This window comes from Anas platyrhynchos, chromosome 22 (genome assembly GCF_047663525.1).
Source record: "Anas platyrhynchos isolate ZD024472 breed Pekin duck chromosome 22, IASCAAS_PekinDuck_T2T, whole genome shotgun sequence".
NCBI lineage: Eukaryota > Metazoa > Chordata > Aves > Anseriformes > Anatidae > Anas > Anas platyrhynchos.
Genome location: NC_092608.1, coordinates 5,017,995 through 5,033,756, shown reverse-complemented (window position 1 = coordinate 5,033,756; position 15,762 = coordinate 5,017,995). Strand labels below are relative to the sequence as shown.

General features: G+C 40.8%; 1 protein-coding gene across 3 annotated transcripts in view; it reads left to right on the top strand.

Moving 5' to 3' along the window:
• Window positions 1-15,762, top strand: part of MTOR (mechanistic target of rapamycin kinase) — a 65,067-nt gene that overhangs the window by 3,645 nt on the left and 45,660 nt on the right. For 2 of the 3 annotated variants that reach the window (XM_072026894.1, XM_072026895.1), the window contains exons 5-29: window positions 32-232; window positions 995-1,129; window positions 1,581-1,856; window positions 2,162-2,270; window positions 3,133-3,319; window positions 3,497-3,625; window positions 4,420-4,664; window positions 4,821-5,036; window positions 5,316-5,521; window positions 6,058-6,180; window positions 6,579-6,668; window positions 6,762-6,854; window positions 7,180-7,314; window positions 7,658-7,787; window positions 8,003-8,253; window positions 9,111-9,152; window positions 10,162-10,248; window positions 10,837-11,004; window positions 11,256-11,368; window positions 11,781-11,943; window positions 12,199-12,291; window positions 12,981-13,127; window positions 13,934-14,076; window positions 15,140-15,302; window positions 15,445-15,590. In XM_072026894.1, coding sequence (XP_071882995.1) covers window positions 32-232; window positions 995-1,129; window positions 1,581-1,856; window positions 2,162-2,270; window positions 3,133-3,319; window positions 3,497-3,625; window positions 4,420-4,664; window positions 4,821-5,036; window positions 5,316-5,521; window positions 6,058-6,180; window positions 6,579-6,668; window positions 6,762-6,854; window positions 7,180-7,314; window positions 7,658-7,787; window positions 8,003-8,253; window positions 9,111-9,152; window positions 10,162-10,248; window positions 10,837-11,004; window positions 11,256-11,368; window positions 11,781-11,943; window positions 12,199-12,291; window positions 12,981-13,127; window positions 13,934-14,076; window positions 15,140-15,302; window positions 15,445-15,590 — 3,791 coding nt within the window. The remainder of the gene's footprint in view (window positions 1-31; window positions 233-994; window positions 1,130-1,580; window positions 1,857-2,161; window positions 2,271-3,132; window positions 3,320-3,496; window positions 3,626-4,419; window positions 4,665-4,820; window positions 5,037-5,315; window positions 5,522-6,057; window positions 6,181-6,578; window positions 6,669-6,761; window positions 6,855-7,179; window positions 7,315-7,657; window positions 7,788-8,002; window positions 8,254-9,110; window positions 9,153-10,161; window positions 10,249-10,836; window positions 11,005-11,255; window positions 11,369-11,780; window positions 11,944-12,198; window positions 12,292-12,980; window positions 13,128-13,933; window positions 14,077-15,139; window positions 15,303-15,444; window positions 15,591-15,762) is intronic. The other variant, XM_027443000.3, reaches the window with a different exon arrangement.

Here is a 15,762-nt window from a genome sequence, read left to right as displayed (position 1 = left end):
GGATTGTTACTGTTTCTCTCTCCACCTCCAGGTTCTTGTCCTGCGTGAGCTGGCAATCAGCGTGCCTACCTTCTTCTTCCAGCAAGTGCAGCCGTTCTTTGACAATATTTTTGTGGCTGTGTGGGATCCCAAACAGGCCATTCGAGAGGGAGCTGTTTCTGCCTTAAGAGCCTGCCTTATTCTCACCACTCAACGGGAACCAAAAGAGATGCAGAAGCCTCAGTGGTACAGAGTAAGAAAATAACTTTATTGTGAAACAGCTTCTTCAGAATGCAATGCAAATGATCAAGTGCCAGTTTCTATGAAAGTTAAGCTAAGAACCTGCTTCACTTGTGTCAAAACATCTGCTTTATCAGCAGAAAACTGCCTCCCCTGGAAAAGGTTGGAAACATAATGGATTACAAAATGAGTAGTTCCCTTAGCCCACTCTAAAAGCAAGCAAGAAAATTAATTTTATCAAGATCCCATTGCTTTATCTGCAGCTCATCTTATGCTCTCGAGTCTGACCTAGTTTTACAGGCACACAGTCTTCCATGTATTGTCATCTTCTCTTACTAGCAGATAAGTTTTTTCAACGCTAGTAAAACTGACTGTATTAGGCAAAGGTTCTCCTGCCCAATCTTCAGCTTTGCTGCCATTGCCACATGGATTCAAGCTTCATAATATCAATTAAGGTTTGAAAAGTGCAGGCAGATGTTGTGAACTTTGATTCGTCATGGTCAAGTAAGCAACACAGATATTGATGAAATTTGTACCATGGCTTGGCTGGCTGTTTGATTAATGCTGTTAAACATACTCTGTTGCAGAGTCCACAATTTCCGTGTGATTCTTAATTCCGTGGTATTATATTCTCCTCTTGTTCAGGTCAGGTTTGTGGCTATTGGAAAATTACAGGATGTCAGTAACTCTTGACTGGCAATATTACTCCATTTTCACAGGCTTTGCCTCTGTTATGGTCATTGAGCTTTTTCTTTTTTTTTTTTCTTTCCCCAAGCATACATACGAAGAGGCTGAGAAGGGTTTTGATGAGACTTTGGCCAAGGAGAAAGGAATGAACCGTGATGACCGAATCCATGGTGCCTTATTGATCCTCAATGAGCTAGTGAGAATCAGCAGTATGGAGGGAGAGGTGAGCAAATGAACAAGAGGAGGGTTACAGCTTTTGGCTGCCAATTTATTGATTAACAGTCGGTAGCAGCTCAGCAATCTGTGGAAATAATCCACTGTGTTTGAAATGGGGTTGTTGGGCTGAAAAGTTATCTGAACATGGACTCAGAGTATTGATTATTTTCAATTGAGGGGTGTTGGGGAAATAACAGCAGCATGTTTTGGCTGCATAGGTGTCAAGCTCTGATGGAAAGTGTTATTAATTGAATTAATTAAAATGTAAAAGAATTATACAGAATGCAGTCTCTCTTGTTTCATATCAGATACCGAAATATTTTTGCTGAATTTTGCTTAGTTGCTGTTTTCCAGCCATTTGGATATCAGTGGTAAAGGATGCTGCTCAGGAAACGTAGGTAGCACTAGATTGGGCATCTTTTAGCTGGCTACCAAACATGCTTTTCTACTTTGTCTAGCGCCTTAGAGAGGAGATGGAGGAGATCACTCAGCAGCAGCTTGTGCATGACAAGTACTGCAAAGACCTGATGGGCTTTAGTACCAAACCTCGCCACATCACTCCCTTCACTAGCTTCCAGTCTCTTCAGCCCTCTCAGTCAAATGCTTTGGCTGGTCTGCTGGGGTACAGTGCCCACCAAGGAATCATGGGCTTCGCAACCTCACCTGTGCCAGCAAAGTCTACCTTGGTAGAAAGTCGATGCTGCAGGGATCTAATGGAAGAGAAGTTTGATCAGGTAAGTGTTCATTCTTGTCTACCAAAATTCACAACGCTGGTTCTTGTCATATAATTGCCTGCCTAATAAGGATACAGAGATCAATGCTGCCTAATACTGAACTGAGGTATCAAACCTGATATTCTGGTTGTGTCACTGTCTGTTAGAGCAATGGTTTAATTTCTTTGGAAGCAGTCTTGATTATCTGTCTTCCTGATAGGTTCTGAAGCCAAATGTCAGTGGAATGCCTTCAGGCACCCAGGTAATAAATGGTCATGCATTACTACCAACAGCCATCCTTCAGAGCTCAATCTGTGTCCTTTCAGGTGTGCCAGTGGGTTCTCAAGTGCAGAACCAGCAAAAATTCTTTGATCCAGATGACAGTTCTCAATCTGCTACCACGGTTGGCAGCTTTCCGTCCTTCGGCATTCACAGGTGAGGAGACAGATGGCTGGATGTTAGTGTTACTGAAATTGGACTGGAAGTTAGCCAGCTTTCTTTTGTCCAGATGAGTTTGTGCAGGCGATGCAGCAGTAGAAACATTGTGCTTGGAAGATGAGCAGATAAATTCTTCCATGCAAGTGGTGGAAGGACAGGTGGTTTTTTTGTTTGTTTTTTAAGGCTAAAATGTTCCTCTGATTTAGTGAATGGATTGAAAGTTATTTTCTGAATTCTGTAATCAGTACCCTAAGAAGTAGAACCTCATTTTTGTCTTTTCTCAGTTCAAACTTATGGTTGCATTCTGCTCTCTTGATTGCAATCCGTATAGACCTAATATTATCAGCAGAGTTGTTTTCCTCTTTCTGTTACATCTGCCAGGAAATCTCAAGGTAAAATGGGAAATAGCTGCTGCTTTACTGCAGTTCAGTTGATTTATCAAGCAAGTTTAGAAGAACATCTGAGTTGGAGGCATGTCATTAAACTGATCCAAGTAGGTTGGAGAAAGTTTCTGTTGTCTTTGTTATAATGATTGATTGGAAATTTAGAATAACAAGATGCTTGCTTCTTGTTCCTGTATAGAATCTGTAGGAGGTGTCGTGGATCACCTGCTGCAGTGTTCTCTTGTAACTCTTTCATTTTGGTGAAATTTATTTAAAATTTAAAAAAAAAAAAAAGCCTTCTGGGCTTTAGAAATGCTATCATATAGCAGTGTGTTTGCCACTGCTGGTGTCAGCAAATTTTATATTGCAGTGGCTCTCCCCTGGTTTTATACTTGTAAAGGCTTAATTGCGAATTTGATGCAACTACATAAACCTAAAGGACCTCCAATATCTGTTTTGTTCTCTCTTGGTGGCAGCTGATCAGTATCTTCCTGACACTATGAACCATGTTCTAAGCTGTGTGAAGAAGGAGAAGGAGCGTACAGCAGCCTTCCAGGCCTTGGGTTTACTTTCTGTAGCTGTGCGATCTGAGTTTCAAGCTTACCTGCCAAAAGTCCTTGAAATCATAAAGGCAGCTCTTCCACCAAAGGACTTTGCCCACAAGTAAGTATTTGAAGGTTAGGTTTGAGAAGAAACTGAAACACCAGTTTTGTATAATTTTTATCATATGGAGTGATGTTAAAATCAAAGGTATTTTTGTTAAGATGGACAACACAAGTAGGATGAGAAAGTGTTTAAAAAATAGCAACTTCTCTTAACTTCTGTGTGGTCCCTTTTCAGGAGGCAGAAGTCTGTTCAGGTTGATGCTACAGTCTTCACCTGTATTAGTATGCTGGCACGAGCCATGGGACCAAGTATCCAGCAGGACATCAAAGAGCTTCTGGAACCTATGCTGGCTGTGGGCCTGAGGTAAATACAAGGCACAAGTGCATGTCTTTCTGTCAGCCACTGGATGGCATTGTTGGCTATGCAGAAGGAGATCTTAAAAGTGTTCAGATTGAGAATGAAGATTATTGCTTTTAAGTAATCTGTATTGCTCTTTCAGAAGAGTAATATGTTTTAAGCATCATATGTCCTTTGAATTTCTTAAAAGCATTGGTGTCTGCTTAAAGTAGTCTTAAAAAAAAACAACAAAAAAAATAATGAATTCAAAAGCAGTCTCTTGCTTCCTACGTTCAAACACATTTGGCAACAACCTGCAAAAATTTAGAAAGCCTCTGAAGGCCTGCAGATCCCTGCTGTATCATATTGACGGGGAAGGAGAATGCTGAATATTTGCACCTAGCTTCTTTCACCTTCAGAGTTCAGCCTGATAGTTCCTATTGGAAATCTCCTAGGTCGTGCATATGTCGATATGGGAGGGTATGGAGAAATCTAAGTAACTCCGTGCTATGTGGATGTTTAATGTTACCACCTGGAATTGAATTTAGTTGGTTTTGTGTCTAAAAAGCACAAGTACAAGGAATCACTTAAATTTGTAGTAACGTATGCTGCAGTCCAAGTGGTTTGCTCACCAAGTTCATACAAGAACTCTGTTTATATGCCTGAGTTCATACAAGGACCCCTATGCTCTGCTGGTAGGTGTTGCTGCGATGTGCGAATGCCCACAAGTATCTTCTGATAGAGAAGGCATAAAGAAAAAGGTGAAATATGCACCTCTTACTGTTTCTGTTCTAATGACTTTGTCTGCATCTTACCTTCAGCCCTGCTCTAACAGCCGTGCTGTATGACTTGAGTCGTCAGATCCCCCAGCTAAAGAAGGATATCCAGGATGGGCTGCTGAAAATGCTCTCCCTTGTTCTAATGCACAAGCCGCTGCGACATCCAGGCATGCCAAAGGGCCTGGCTCACCAGCTGGCCTCCCCCAGCCTCACCAATATCCCAGAAGCCAGTGATGTGGGTAGTATCACCCTTGCCCTGCGTACACTGGGCAGCTTTGAGTTTGAAGGTAAGAAAGCAGAGGAGCAGGGGGTATGGGAAATAAACATTACTGCACTGGAGCACAAATAGCAGGATAACTCAGAATATTCTCTTCAAAATCCTAGTCCCAGTAAGACCAGTATTCAAGGGGTAAACCTGTATTAAATTCCCATCTTCTTTCTAGGTCATTCGCTGACTCAGTTTGTGCGGCACTGTGCAGACCACTTCCTGAACAGTGAGCACAAGGAGATCCGGATGGAAGCAGCCCGCACTTGCTCTCGCTTGCTCACGCCTTCCATCCACTTGATCAGTGGCCATGCCCATGTGGTCAGTCAGACAGCAGTGCAGGTTGTGGCTGATGTTCTCAGCAAACTGCTTGTGGTTGGAATAACAGACCCAGGTTAGTTTGGGGTTCAGTGAAATGGATTCTCCTACTGTAAGTTCATTTTGCACATGAGCAGGTGAAGATATAATGGTGGTGGTATAGCTTGATCATATTTGACATTAACTTAAGAAACTAGCGTGTTTCTCATGGGTAAAACACTGAGGTAGTGTCTTATGCTGGAGAAGCTCTCGTCATATTTCTGAAGCTGTGAAGAGTGTTTGAGGCCAGTTGTGAATAAGGGCAATAATAAGAACAGTTTATGGCATTTAAAGAAAAACAAATATGTTCTTGCAGACCCTGATATACGCTTCTGTGTGTTGGCTTCTCTGGATGAGCGATTTGATGCTCACCTTGCCCAGGCGGAAAATTTGCAAGCTCTTTTTGTGGCCCTGAATGATCAAGTATTTGAAATCCGAGAGCTGGCCATCTGTACTGTGGGTCGCCTGAGCAGCATGAACCCTGCTTTTGTCATGCCTTTCCTGCGCAAGATGTTAATCCAGGTAATGGAGAGGGATGGCTGCAGTGAGAATGGAGTATTTGGTAATTGAGATTAAAATGGTGTTAAAGAACTGGACTACCCAACCGTAGTGAATGCGGGGGGAGTGGGTGGATATATTCATCACCCAGCTTAGCAGGTTTCAGCAAGTCTTTCTTCTTGATAGATGTACTGAAGCTCTAGGGATGTATTAAAGAGGAGAGGATAGTAGTCAATGTTTCACCCACATTCGTCTTTCCAGAGTGCTTTCAGTCTGTATTGAGGAAGAATGTTCTGTGCTGCTTTTAGGTGAATGGATGGTATTGTTTCATCCAGGTAGATCAGTACTGAAGCCATACATTCCATTTAATGTCGATTAACTTTAGCTTCATTTAGACATAACTGACTGGACAGAGTGTAAATGTAGAACACCATTTACAAGTGCTGAGATTGCTTTTTCCTTCTGTTGTCATTGGACAGGAGAAAAGGAAATCCAAAGAGTTTTTACCTACCTTTTATCTTCCCTTTCTTATGCTTCTGTTGTCTTTTTTTTTTTTAAAGATTCTAACAGAGCTGGAACACAGTGGTGTTGGTAGGATTAAAGAGCAGAGTGCCAGGATGCTGGGTCACCTGGTTTCTAACGCTCCACGCCTCATTCGTCCGTATATGGAGCCTATCCTTAAGGTACAGTCAGGCTCTATCCTTCTCTGTCTCCCTCTCTCACAGACACACATTTTCTCATGGCTTTGGAGTGAGATGATATAGCAAGTGAATGCATGACCCACAGCCTTTGTCAGAAGCTGCTGTTCTGCGTCATCGTAGCAATAGAAAATCAGATTGGTGTGGATGTTGCCTACAGTAATGCATGTATAGCCTAACATAGACAGTGCAGCCTAACTTCATTCTGGATTTGCATAACGTATGTAAAACCAAGTTTTCATTTACTGTTGAAGTAATCACCGTTATACAAGGTCAGCCCCTGAGGGATTTCGGGCATAAACAAAAGGAAAGAACATTTTGGGTACTGTATGTACAGCAAGAAGTCTTCTCAACATATAATCTGTTCCTCTGTCACCTACCAGGCACTGATAGTGAAACTGAAAGATCCTGATCCAGATCCAAATCCAGGGGTGATTAACAACGTCCTAGCTACCATTGGGGAACTTGCACAGGTAGGGATACTGCAGGTACCTCTTGACCATGCTTGCCAGTTGTCAAGCTTCTGGCAGTGCTAGACGAATAATTTTTTTTGTCATTTTCAATAGGTCAGCGGGCTGGAGATGAGGAAGTGGGTAGATGAACTCTTCATTATAATTATGGATATGCTACAGGACTCCTCCTTGCTGGCTAAAAGACAGGTAAGTTTTTGACAATTTGATAAGGGACTGCAGTGCTTCTTCTGAGAAGTGCTGCAAAATTAACTTTTTGAAGGAAAAGAAGAAAAAAAAGGCGAAGCGGTATTTTTGGAACACTCAAACTCGCTCTTGGTGCCTATTTGAATTGTAACTGAGTAAGGGCAATTAAATCAATCACCTGGTCTAATAAATTGTTGATTATCACTTTCCTTACTATGACTTATTAAAAACACTTGCTATAGAGGCTTTCAAACTACAGACTGGATTGTAGCATGACATACTAGTTTTGAGTAGTGAATTTACTCTTCTCTGCGTGTGATCATTCCAGGTGGCTCTTTGGACACTGGGACAGCTTGTGGCTAGCACTGGTTATGTGGTGGAACCATACAGGAAGTACCCAACTTTACTAGAGGTGCTTCTGAACTTCCTGAAGACCGAGCAGAACCAGGGCACCCGTAGAGAGGTATGAACACAAAGCTGTCTCACGACTGTTTCTAGCAGCTCTTTCAAGAGCGCTTTCAAATAAATCCCTCTGAATATCTATATTTAAAGAAAAAAAGGTGAAAGATAATTGTTGTGGCTGATAAAAGTACAATAAGCAAAACTAAAAGGGTAAAAATTTGTGTCAGTGAAATGGCCTCCAGCAGTTGAATGGAAAGGACAGGTGCTTTCTCCAGGCAATCCTTTTATATCCAGGTCTCTTCTCTTTAATCCTCAGCACCTTTCCAAATACCTGGATTCATGTGTTGACTTTTGCATTAGTGATGCATTTCTGATTAATTTTATTTCCATTTCTCTTTTGTCAGGCTATTCGTGTGTTAGGGCTGCTGGGTGCTTTGGACCCCTATAAACACAAAGTGAACATTGGCATGATTGATCAGTCACGTGATGCTTCAGCTGTCAGCCTCTCAGAGTCCAAATCCAGCCAAGATTCTTGTAAGCATCTGGAGAAGCATCTATTTTCACTTCTCTTTCAAATGAATACCTTTGTGATCTACAAACAGGTCTTTATTTTTAATTTATGTATTACCTGTTTGTCTTTTTCTTCTGAGCAGATTAGCATGCATATTTCACTTAGTACTTGGATGCTCCTGAAATGGTATTGGAGAGAATTTAATACGTAGCTTGTGACACTAACTTCTTTCTCCTAGCGGACTACAGTACCAGTGAGATGCTGGTGAACATGGGAAACCTCCCTCTGGATGAATTCTATCCAGCTGTCTCCATGGTGGCACTGATGAGAATTTTCCGAGATCAGTCCTTGTCCCAGCACCACACTATGGTAGTTCAGGCCATCACCTTTATTTTCAAATCCCTTGGGCTGAAGTGTGTGCAGTTCCTGCCCCAGGTCATGCCAACGTTCCTTAATGTAATAAGGGTTTGTGATGGTGCCATCCGAGAGGTGAGTGTACTGGGGATCGTTCCTTCCCTCCTGTTCCCCTGCCCTAAATCAATAATACATTTAAAAGCAAACGCAACTGGCTTTGGGCATTGCTGTGCTATGTGTTGCTGTCAAGCATGCTGCAGAAGTGAGGTACAGCTCTGCTTTTTCTTTCCTACAAGCATTTGGTAGAATATCCAGTGGAAACAATTTTTCTGCTGCTTATTAAAATAGTTGCTTCTGAGCATAATCCTCAGATGAACAAAACCTGATCCTGTTTTTTTCATTAAGCTAGTCTTTTTCAGGAAAACAGCTAGTGCAGCTCCCAAAGCTTTCAGCAATCTCTGCATTAATGTACTGTTGCAAATAGTTATTATATAGCAGAGGTAGATTCTTTAAGTTTCTGATGCAACCATGTACTTTGACTCATCTGTGAGGAAGAAAATTGAATTTGCTACAGTCTGCTAACATTCAGAGCAGTGTGGGTGTTGATTCCACAGCAGCATTTTCTCTTCCTTCCCACTTAAGTTACAGTTTTAGAAGGAAATGAGAATTGTGTGAAGATGAGAATGGGCCTAATCTGCATCTAACCAGAGATGGCTGCTGTTTGCTGAGCCTTTTTCTCAGGCTGCTGAAAACAATCTCTGGGGTGGAAAGGGCAGTTTGTACTGGTTATTGCTACTGTGTTGTGTACATGGGATGGGTGTTCCCTTGCAGAATCCCAACCCTGCTATAGAACCACTGTTTTCTCCCAGACTGAACTGCTACTCAAATTGGAAGAAAAACCTCTCGTGCCTGGGGTTGAAACTCCTAGACCTGACTAATCTGATTTGCTTGAAAGCTATGCAGTTGTGCACACTCTGTTTAAAAATTTTCAGGTAAAAGAAGATGGTGAAAGTGTACTGGGGAGAAGAGCTGAGGTGGGTACACGTGACACTAAAGCCTAAAGGAGGCAGGTCCTTGTCCTGTATTTAAGCACCCTCTCTCAACACCAACAAAAGGCACAGTACAGGAGCTCAGAGTTCGTTTTTGGTAAATATAGGTGTACTGCTCTCACTAAAGAAGCTGATCTTATTTCTTACTCAGTTTTCACAAAACCCTGTAATCTTTCTCTGAGCTCCACTTTCACTGTATCTTGTCACTGTAGTCTTCAAATACTGCATGAATGAATGAAATTTAATATTATAATAATTTACATATTCCTATTTTCCTAGGAAAAAGACTATATACATGTGTTTTATGGACAAGGAGATTTTACCCACGTTATTTCATATAAATTTCCAAAATAAATTCATTGCCATGAGTGAATGAAAGACTGTGTTAGGGGAAAAGGAATTGCAAAGCTGTCATAGTATATATGGATAAAATTGTCTCAGTCAAAATTCTCTAATGGTATCAACCATCCTTCAGAAAAAATTGTGATATATCTGGCAATATGTCAAGGACCAAACTCTCTTTCCCAGTAACTTTTCACCAATACATCTTGGTGGGGATGAGGAAGAGTGCAGAAGGAGTATCTTAAAATGTGTTCCAATTTTGCTTACAGGCAGGGGGAAAAAGCTATGGGCTAAATTTTTGGAAGCATTCTTCAAAGATGAATTACAAAGCTCTGTAGTAGCAGAAGTCTTGGAGTTTGTGCTTGCAAGTCTATTCTGACACATTCTAAATTTGCTTACCTAAATGTTTGTGTGCTTGACTGTATAAGGCTTTGAGCCCATCATTTTTAATACAAGTTTAAAATAAATAATAATAAAATTACCCCTGAGATGAAGCTGCTAAGAATTTAGCCCCAGATTTTGAGCATATAGAAGCTTTGCATGCTGTTTGTTCGTTAACTGAGCTTGCAGTTTGCTTGTGAAACACAGTTCACCCAGAGTTTCTCTGATGTTTAAATAACTACATTGATTATTGCCCATTTTTTCCTTCCAGTTCCTGTTCCAGCAGCTAGGGATGTTAGTGTCCTTTGTGAGAAGTCATATTCGGCCCTATATGGATGAAATTGTCACCCTCATGAGAGTGAGTACAATTTTTAAGCCAATGTTTCACTATCAGAAAAGGTGGATAAGAGCTTCTGTCATTGTCAAATGCATCAATTCCTTCATAAGTTAAGCACACATTCCGTTTATTTGAAGCAATAATTGCATTTTGAAATAACATCTATTTGGAAAAATAATGTATATTATTTTGAGTAACGGCAATAAGAGCAGCTCCTGGGATTTGCAAGTGCCTGAATTCTTTAGAGTTCTTGGGGTTTTTGTATTTAGTACTTTATAATACATAGTTTTAACAAGAGGTGTTTGGAGTTCATAAATAGATGGCATTTCATTTCATTTTCATGTACTGTTTGCAAACACTTAGAGGTCAGGAAAAATCTATTGCCTAGAGGTTGTTTTTAACAGCTCTAAACATACTGGAGAGGCACCAAATGTTTTTAAAACAAACCAGAACCACCCACTTATGTAACTGTAAGAGAAGTATAGTTCCTCCCTGCAAGACTGAATTTAACTAGATACTGTCTTCTACAAGCTGCTTTTCTTGCAACTGGTACAGCTCAGCTGAAAGAGAACCACTTTGTTTGTTTGTTTATTTCTTTTTCTTCTGTAGGACTTCTGGGTCATGAACAACTCCATACAGAGCACAATTATCCTACTTATCGAGCAAATTGTGGTGGCTCTAGGAGGCGAGTTCAAACTCTATCTGCCTCAGCTCATTCCTCACATGTTACGGGTCTTCATGCATGACAATAGTCAGAGTCGTATTGTCTCTGTCAAGGTGAGTGGGAAGCTGCAGCTAGCTGGGTTGATTTGGGGTATTGCTAAGGCAGGTGCAGGCTATGTGCCTTATTCCAGAAAGGCTTCTACTGCTGGTGTGTTGCAAGCAGGATGCAGTTCAGCTTAGGGTGAAATGACACAGACGATAATGTGTTTAAAGTGCAGGGTCAAAGCAACTTTTCACTGGATACTGATTTACTTAAAATGCATCTTTCCTGACTCTGGGTCACATTGGGTCATTTTTCCCTCCAGCTACTGAATGCAATCCAGCTCTTTGGAGCTAACCTGGATGACTACCTTCATTTGTTACTACCTCCCATTGTAAAGCTATTTGATGCCCCAGACGTCCCAGTAGTGGCTCGCAAGTAAGTGTTAGTAGCTCTGCAGACTTTTTTTTTTTTTTTTTACCTGTGATATTCAGGTTCCTCAGTAGTTGTCCTGGCCATGTGTAAATGAATTACTGCCTAGTTTCTTCCACAGGTTTTCTCTGTGTTAACTCATTATGGAAGGTTATTCTCAGTTGGGCATCACAGCACTGTTATTACTTTACTTGGGTATAGACAGTATTTTTCTGTTTCTCACCTGCCAGAATTTTAGTCTCTGCAACTTGCAAGCTGTCCTGCAAGTGATAGCTGCATTCATGATTTTGGTGACATGTTTTTGCTATTACTGTTGATGGCTAGGAAGTCTGAGCATGAATCACTAATATTTTAACATTCTGTTTCTCTTGTACTGTGAGAGATTAGAAGTCTTTCCTTCTTTCTGCTCTGACCTTAGAGCTGCTCTAGAAACAGTGGACCGCTTGACAGAGTCCCTGGATTTTACTGATTATGCTTCACGGATTATTCATCCCATTGTGCGAACACTAGATCAGAGCCCAGAGCTACGAACAACTGCAATGGACACACTCTCCTCTTTGGTATTTCAGTTGGGAAAGAAGGTAATATTCTTCTAAGGCTTGCAAGCTTATAGAGGCAGGAATTGTCGCAAAGATCAAGAACTTAAAGTTGATTGTAGTACACTCATTCTGGATTTTTAAAGAAAACATGCTTTCCTGCTCTTAGTTGGTTCTAGAATCAGGAGTTACTGAAATCAGACCTTCAGAATTGTTTTCTTATAAGATCAGTGAAAGGTAGACGTTTACTGTTCTTGGTGAGACTGAGTAACCCAGATTTTGATGCATTCCCCTGTACAGTACCAGATTTTTATCCCGATGGTGAACAAAGTTCTGGTGCGACACAGAATTAACCATCAACGCTATGATGTTCTTATCTGCAGGATTGTAAAGGTGAGCATAAGGATACTTTGGGAATGTTTTCATGTTGAAACTGATGTAGCAGTAGTGAAGGGAGGCTTTGCTTCAAGTTACTCATAAGATGAACAATAGTTGTTGCTGTATGTGTTAAAATATCCTTATAGAGCCATACTTGAGATTACAATGGGAAAATTGATGTCAGCTGGTATCAGCTACTTCCTATAGAAAAGTCACTGCAAGTTCTAGGTATGAACTTGCGCTTGCAACCAGTGTCATTACTTTTTCTCTTGGTTGTTTTTAAATGTGGATTTCCTGAACTGTTTCCACAAGTGCCAGGATTTAATACTAAGGTAACAATGTCTCCTTTTCTGTAATAGGGCTCAGGTTTCAAAAACTCAGTAGTTGCTTTGTAATTTGATTAGTATAGGACAAGCAGCATGCTGCTGTCCCAGACCTAGGAGCAAGATAAATAGGAAAGAGTGCTTATTTTCTGTCCTTTAATACTAGAAGCTAATACTTATTAAGTTATCTTAAATGGAAAGGGACTATCATTTGAGTTCACTGGTTTATAAGCTGTAATAATCATTATGAATCACAGTTGTTTGCATCACAACTTGAGCTGTAAGATTAGATAGTGCACTGACTTTGTCATCCATTTGGCTTGTAGAAAATTGTTTTTATGTGTGTGGGTGTGATTTTTGTTGTAAACCATTTTATTGTAGGGTTATACTCTAGCTGATGAAGAGGAGGATCCACTGATTTATCAGCACCGGATGTTAAGAAGCAACCAGGGAGAAACCTTGGCCAGTGGTCCAGTGGAAACAGGTCCAATGAAGAAATTACACGTTAGCACCATCAACTTGCAGAAGGTAGAAGTTCAGCTCTGCACAGCAGGAGTTTGCCACTGAAGGGAGGACCTATTGTGTCTCAACTGAGGAGTTTGTCCAGTGCATCTAAACAACGTTTGTTTACATCTCTTTTCTGTTGCTAGTTCTGGACAAGAACTAAGGTCAAAGTAGTGTCTGAGACTCTCTTTAAAATCAGAAGGTTCTAAGCAACGTAAAAGATAGGAGCAGTTGAATTGCCAGGCTATTAACAACCATGAAGTAATCCTGACACTTTCTCTATATGGGAAGTATGAACAAGGCTTCCTTGATTACAAAGAATCATCTATAGCTTCTAGACACATTATTTCAGAGCCCCTGCCTCTTTTCATTAAACCACTTCTTTTATATCTTCTCTTATATTCTCTTCAAGCCAGCATAGATCTTAATAGCTAAGCTACTTTCAACAGTAAATGTATGCAGCACTCGGTGCAATAACAGGATGGATTAGTTTGAAAATGCTGGATTTAGAAATGTAATTCGAAATGCATTAAGTATTTTTAAGCTGATCTTTCAACAGTGGTTTCATCTCTTGATGTATTTTTGTAGGGAAAGAATTATTCATGTTAAATATTTGTCATGACAGGAATACATTTAGGGAAGATTTCTTAGAAATTAGACTGAACAACTGCAAATGATTTGGACAAGGTAAATGGATTTCAGGGAATTGAAAAGGGAATTTCAGAAATGTGATTTGGAGCTATGAAGAAGTAATTCTGCCTGGTGATGGATTTCTTCTGCTTTTGGATTGTGCTTCATTTGAAGTTAAATTGTCTTGCTTTATACTTCAGGCCTGGGGAGCAGCAAGAAGAGTCTCCAAAGATGACTGGTTAGAGTGGTTAAGAAGACTGAGTTTGGAGCTGCTCAAAGATTCCTCCTCACCGTCCTTGCGCTCATGCTGGGCCCTGGCTCAGGCGTATAATCCCATGGCTCGGTAGAGTATTTACGTGTTTTTCAGATCACTTGAAATTACAGATGCAAGCCAGAGATCATAAGGAGAAAGTTACTTAAAAGCTGTTAGGTTCCATAAATAGGGATAGATCCTGCTTTGGGACAAATCAAATAGTTGGCAACTTGATTTTATTTCCAGCCTTCACAATTGGCAGCTCCATGATATGCACAAAATCTTTCAGTGGAATTCTTCATATTAGTTGAGAAATAACATAAGGCACATAAAAGCAAAGTTGGAAAAACAGCAGAGTATGAAATAGCTTCAAGGATCTGCTGTGGGTGGATAAAAATTCTTCTGAAGGGAATAAGCTGCTGGGCTTTATTTCTTTTGCAACCAGTATCTGGCGAAACTTAATGTTGCTGTAAGGAGTTGCTTGTGTATCTCTGCATGATGGCATAGCCTTGTCATCTAAGTGCATAAGAATCTGACTACTGCTGTTCATCCCTGGTTTAATTTTGTCTTAGTGTAAGCTTTATCACTTACAAAATAGAAGAAGAGACAACGTGATGAAAGGTCAACACTTCCTAGGGAGGCAGAAGTAATGCTAGTGTCCTCAATGCATATTTACAAATGCATCTCAAACCCATCTCACAGTATTTTTTCAGTGTTAGCAGTGACAAGGGCTCTAACTTTCTGTTTTTTTCATCACCCTGCCTTGTCTCTTCTCAAGCTTTGCCACAAATACAGTCTCCAGCTATTGCGGTCCTCTAGTGAGCACTGAAAGTGTGTGTCTGTGTGTGTGTCCAGAGAAATGACCAATCATCCTGTTCAGTGCTGCTCTGGAGAGTCTGTCCTAATGTAAAACAATTGCTAGCATATTATAGTACAACGTTGTACTATGGTAGTGTCTCGTCCTATTATGTATTCTTAAAATGCAGTATTTGGTGCAGAAGTTAGCTTTTGTAAAAGCTAACCACTATGTATCGCAGGTAGAGAGATGTATGTATTTTGTAGGTAGTTTTCTCTTGAGTAAACGGGCAAGTCCCCTGTCAGTCCCCTGTACTTTCTCAGCCCTACCTCTTGCTCTTTTTGTTTTCCTTTTCAGAGATCTTTTCAATGCTGCTTTTGTTTCATGCTGGTCTGAATTGAATGAAGACCAGCAGGATGAGTTGATCCGAAGCATTGAACTGGCCCTGACTTCTCAGGACATCGCAGAGGTTACTCAGACGTTGCTGAACTTGGCAGAATTCATGGAGCACAGTGACAAGGTAGAGATGCTGTCAGGCAACTCTTTTTTCTAATTCTGGCTAGCTGGCTGGTATCTAGTATATGGAAAGGGTGTGAAGAGTTCATGTATACTTCCCTCTCTCTCATACTCAGTTTGCTTTTGATATTTGTGCTTTTACCCAGGGTCCATTGCCTCTGAGAGATGATAATGGCATTGTCCTCCTGGGTGAAAGAGCAGCAAAATGTCGAGCATATGCCAAGGCCCTTCACTACAAGGAGCTGGAATTTCAAAAGGGTCCCACCCCAGCCATTCTAGAGTCTCTTATCAGGTAGGACCACAACTGATGAGGTTTCTGTTTTCATACCAGTACCCAGTTTAGGATACCATCAGGATGAATCTAGATAATTCTTAGGATTTCATTTTCTGCCACAAGACTCTGTTGTAGGCTCACCAACTTTGCTTGCATGCTCCTAGCTGCTAAGTTCTGCCCTTTTACTATG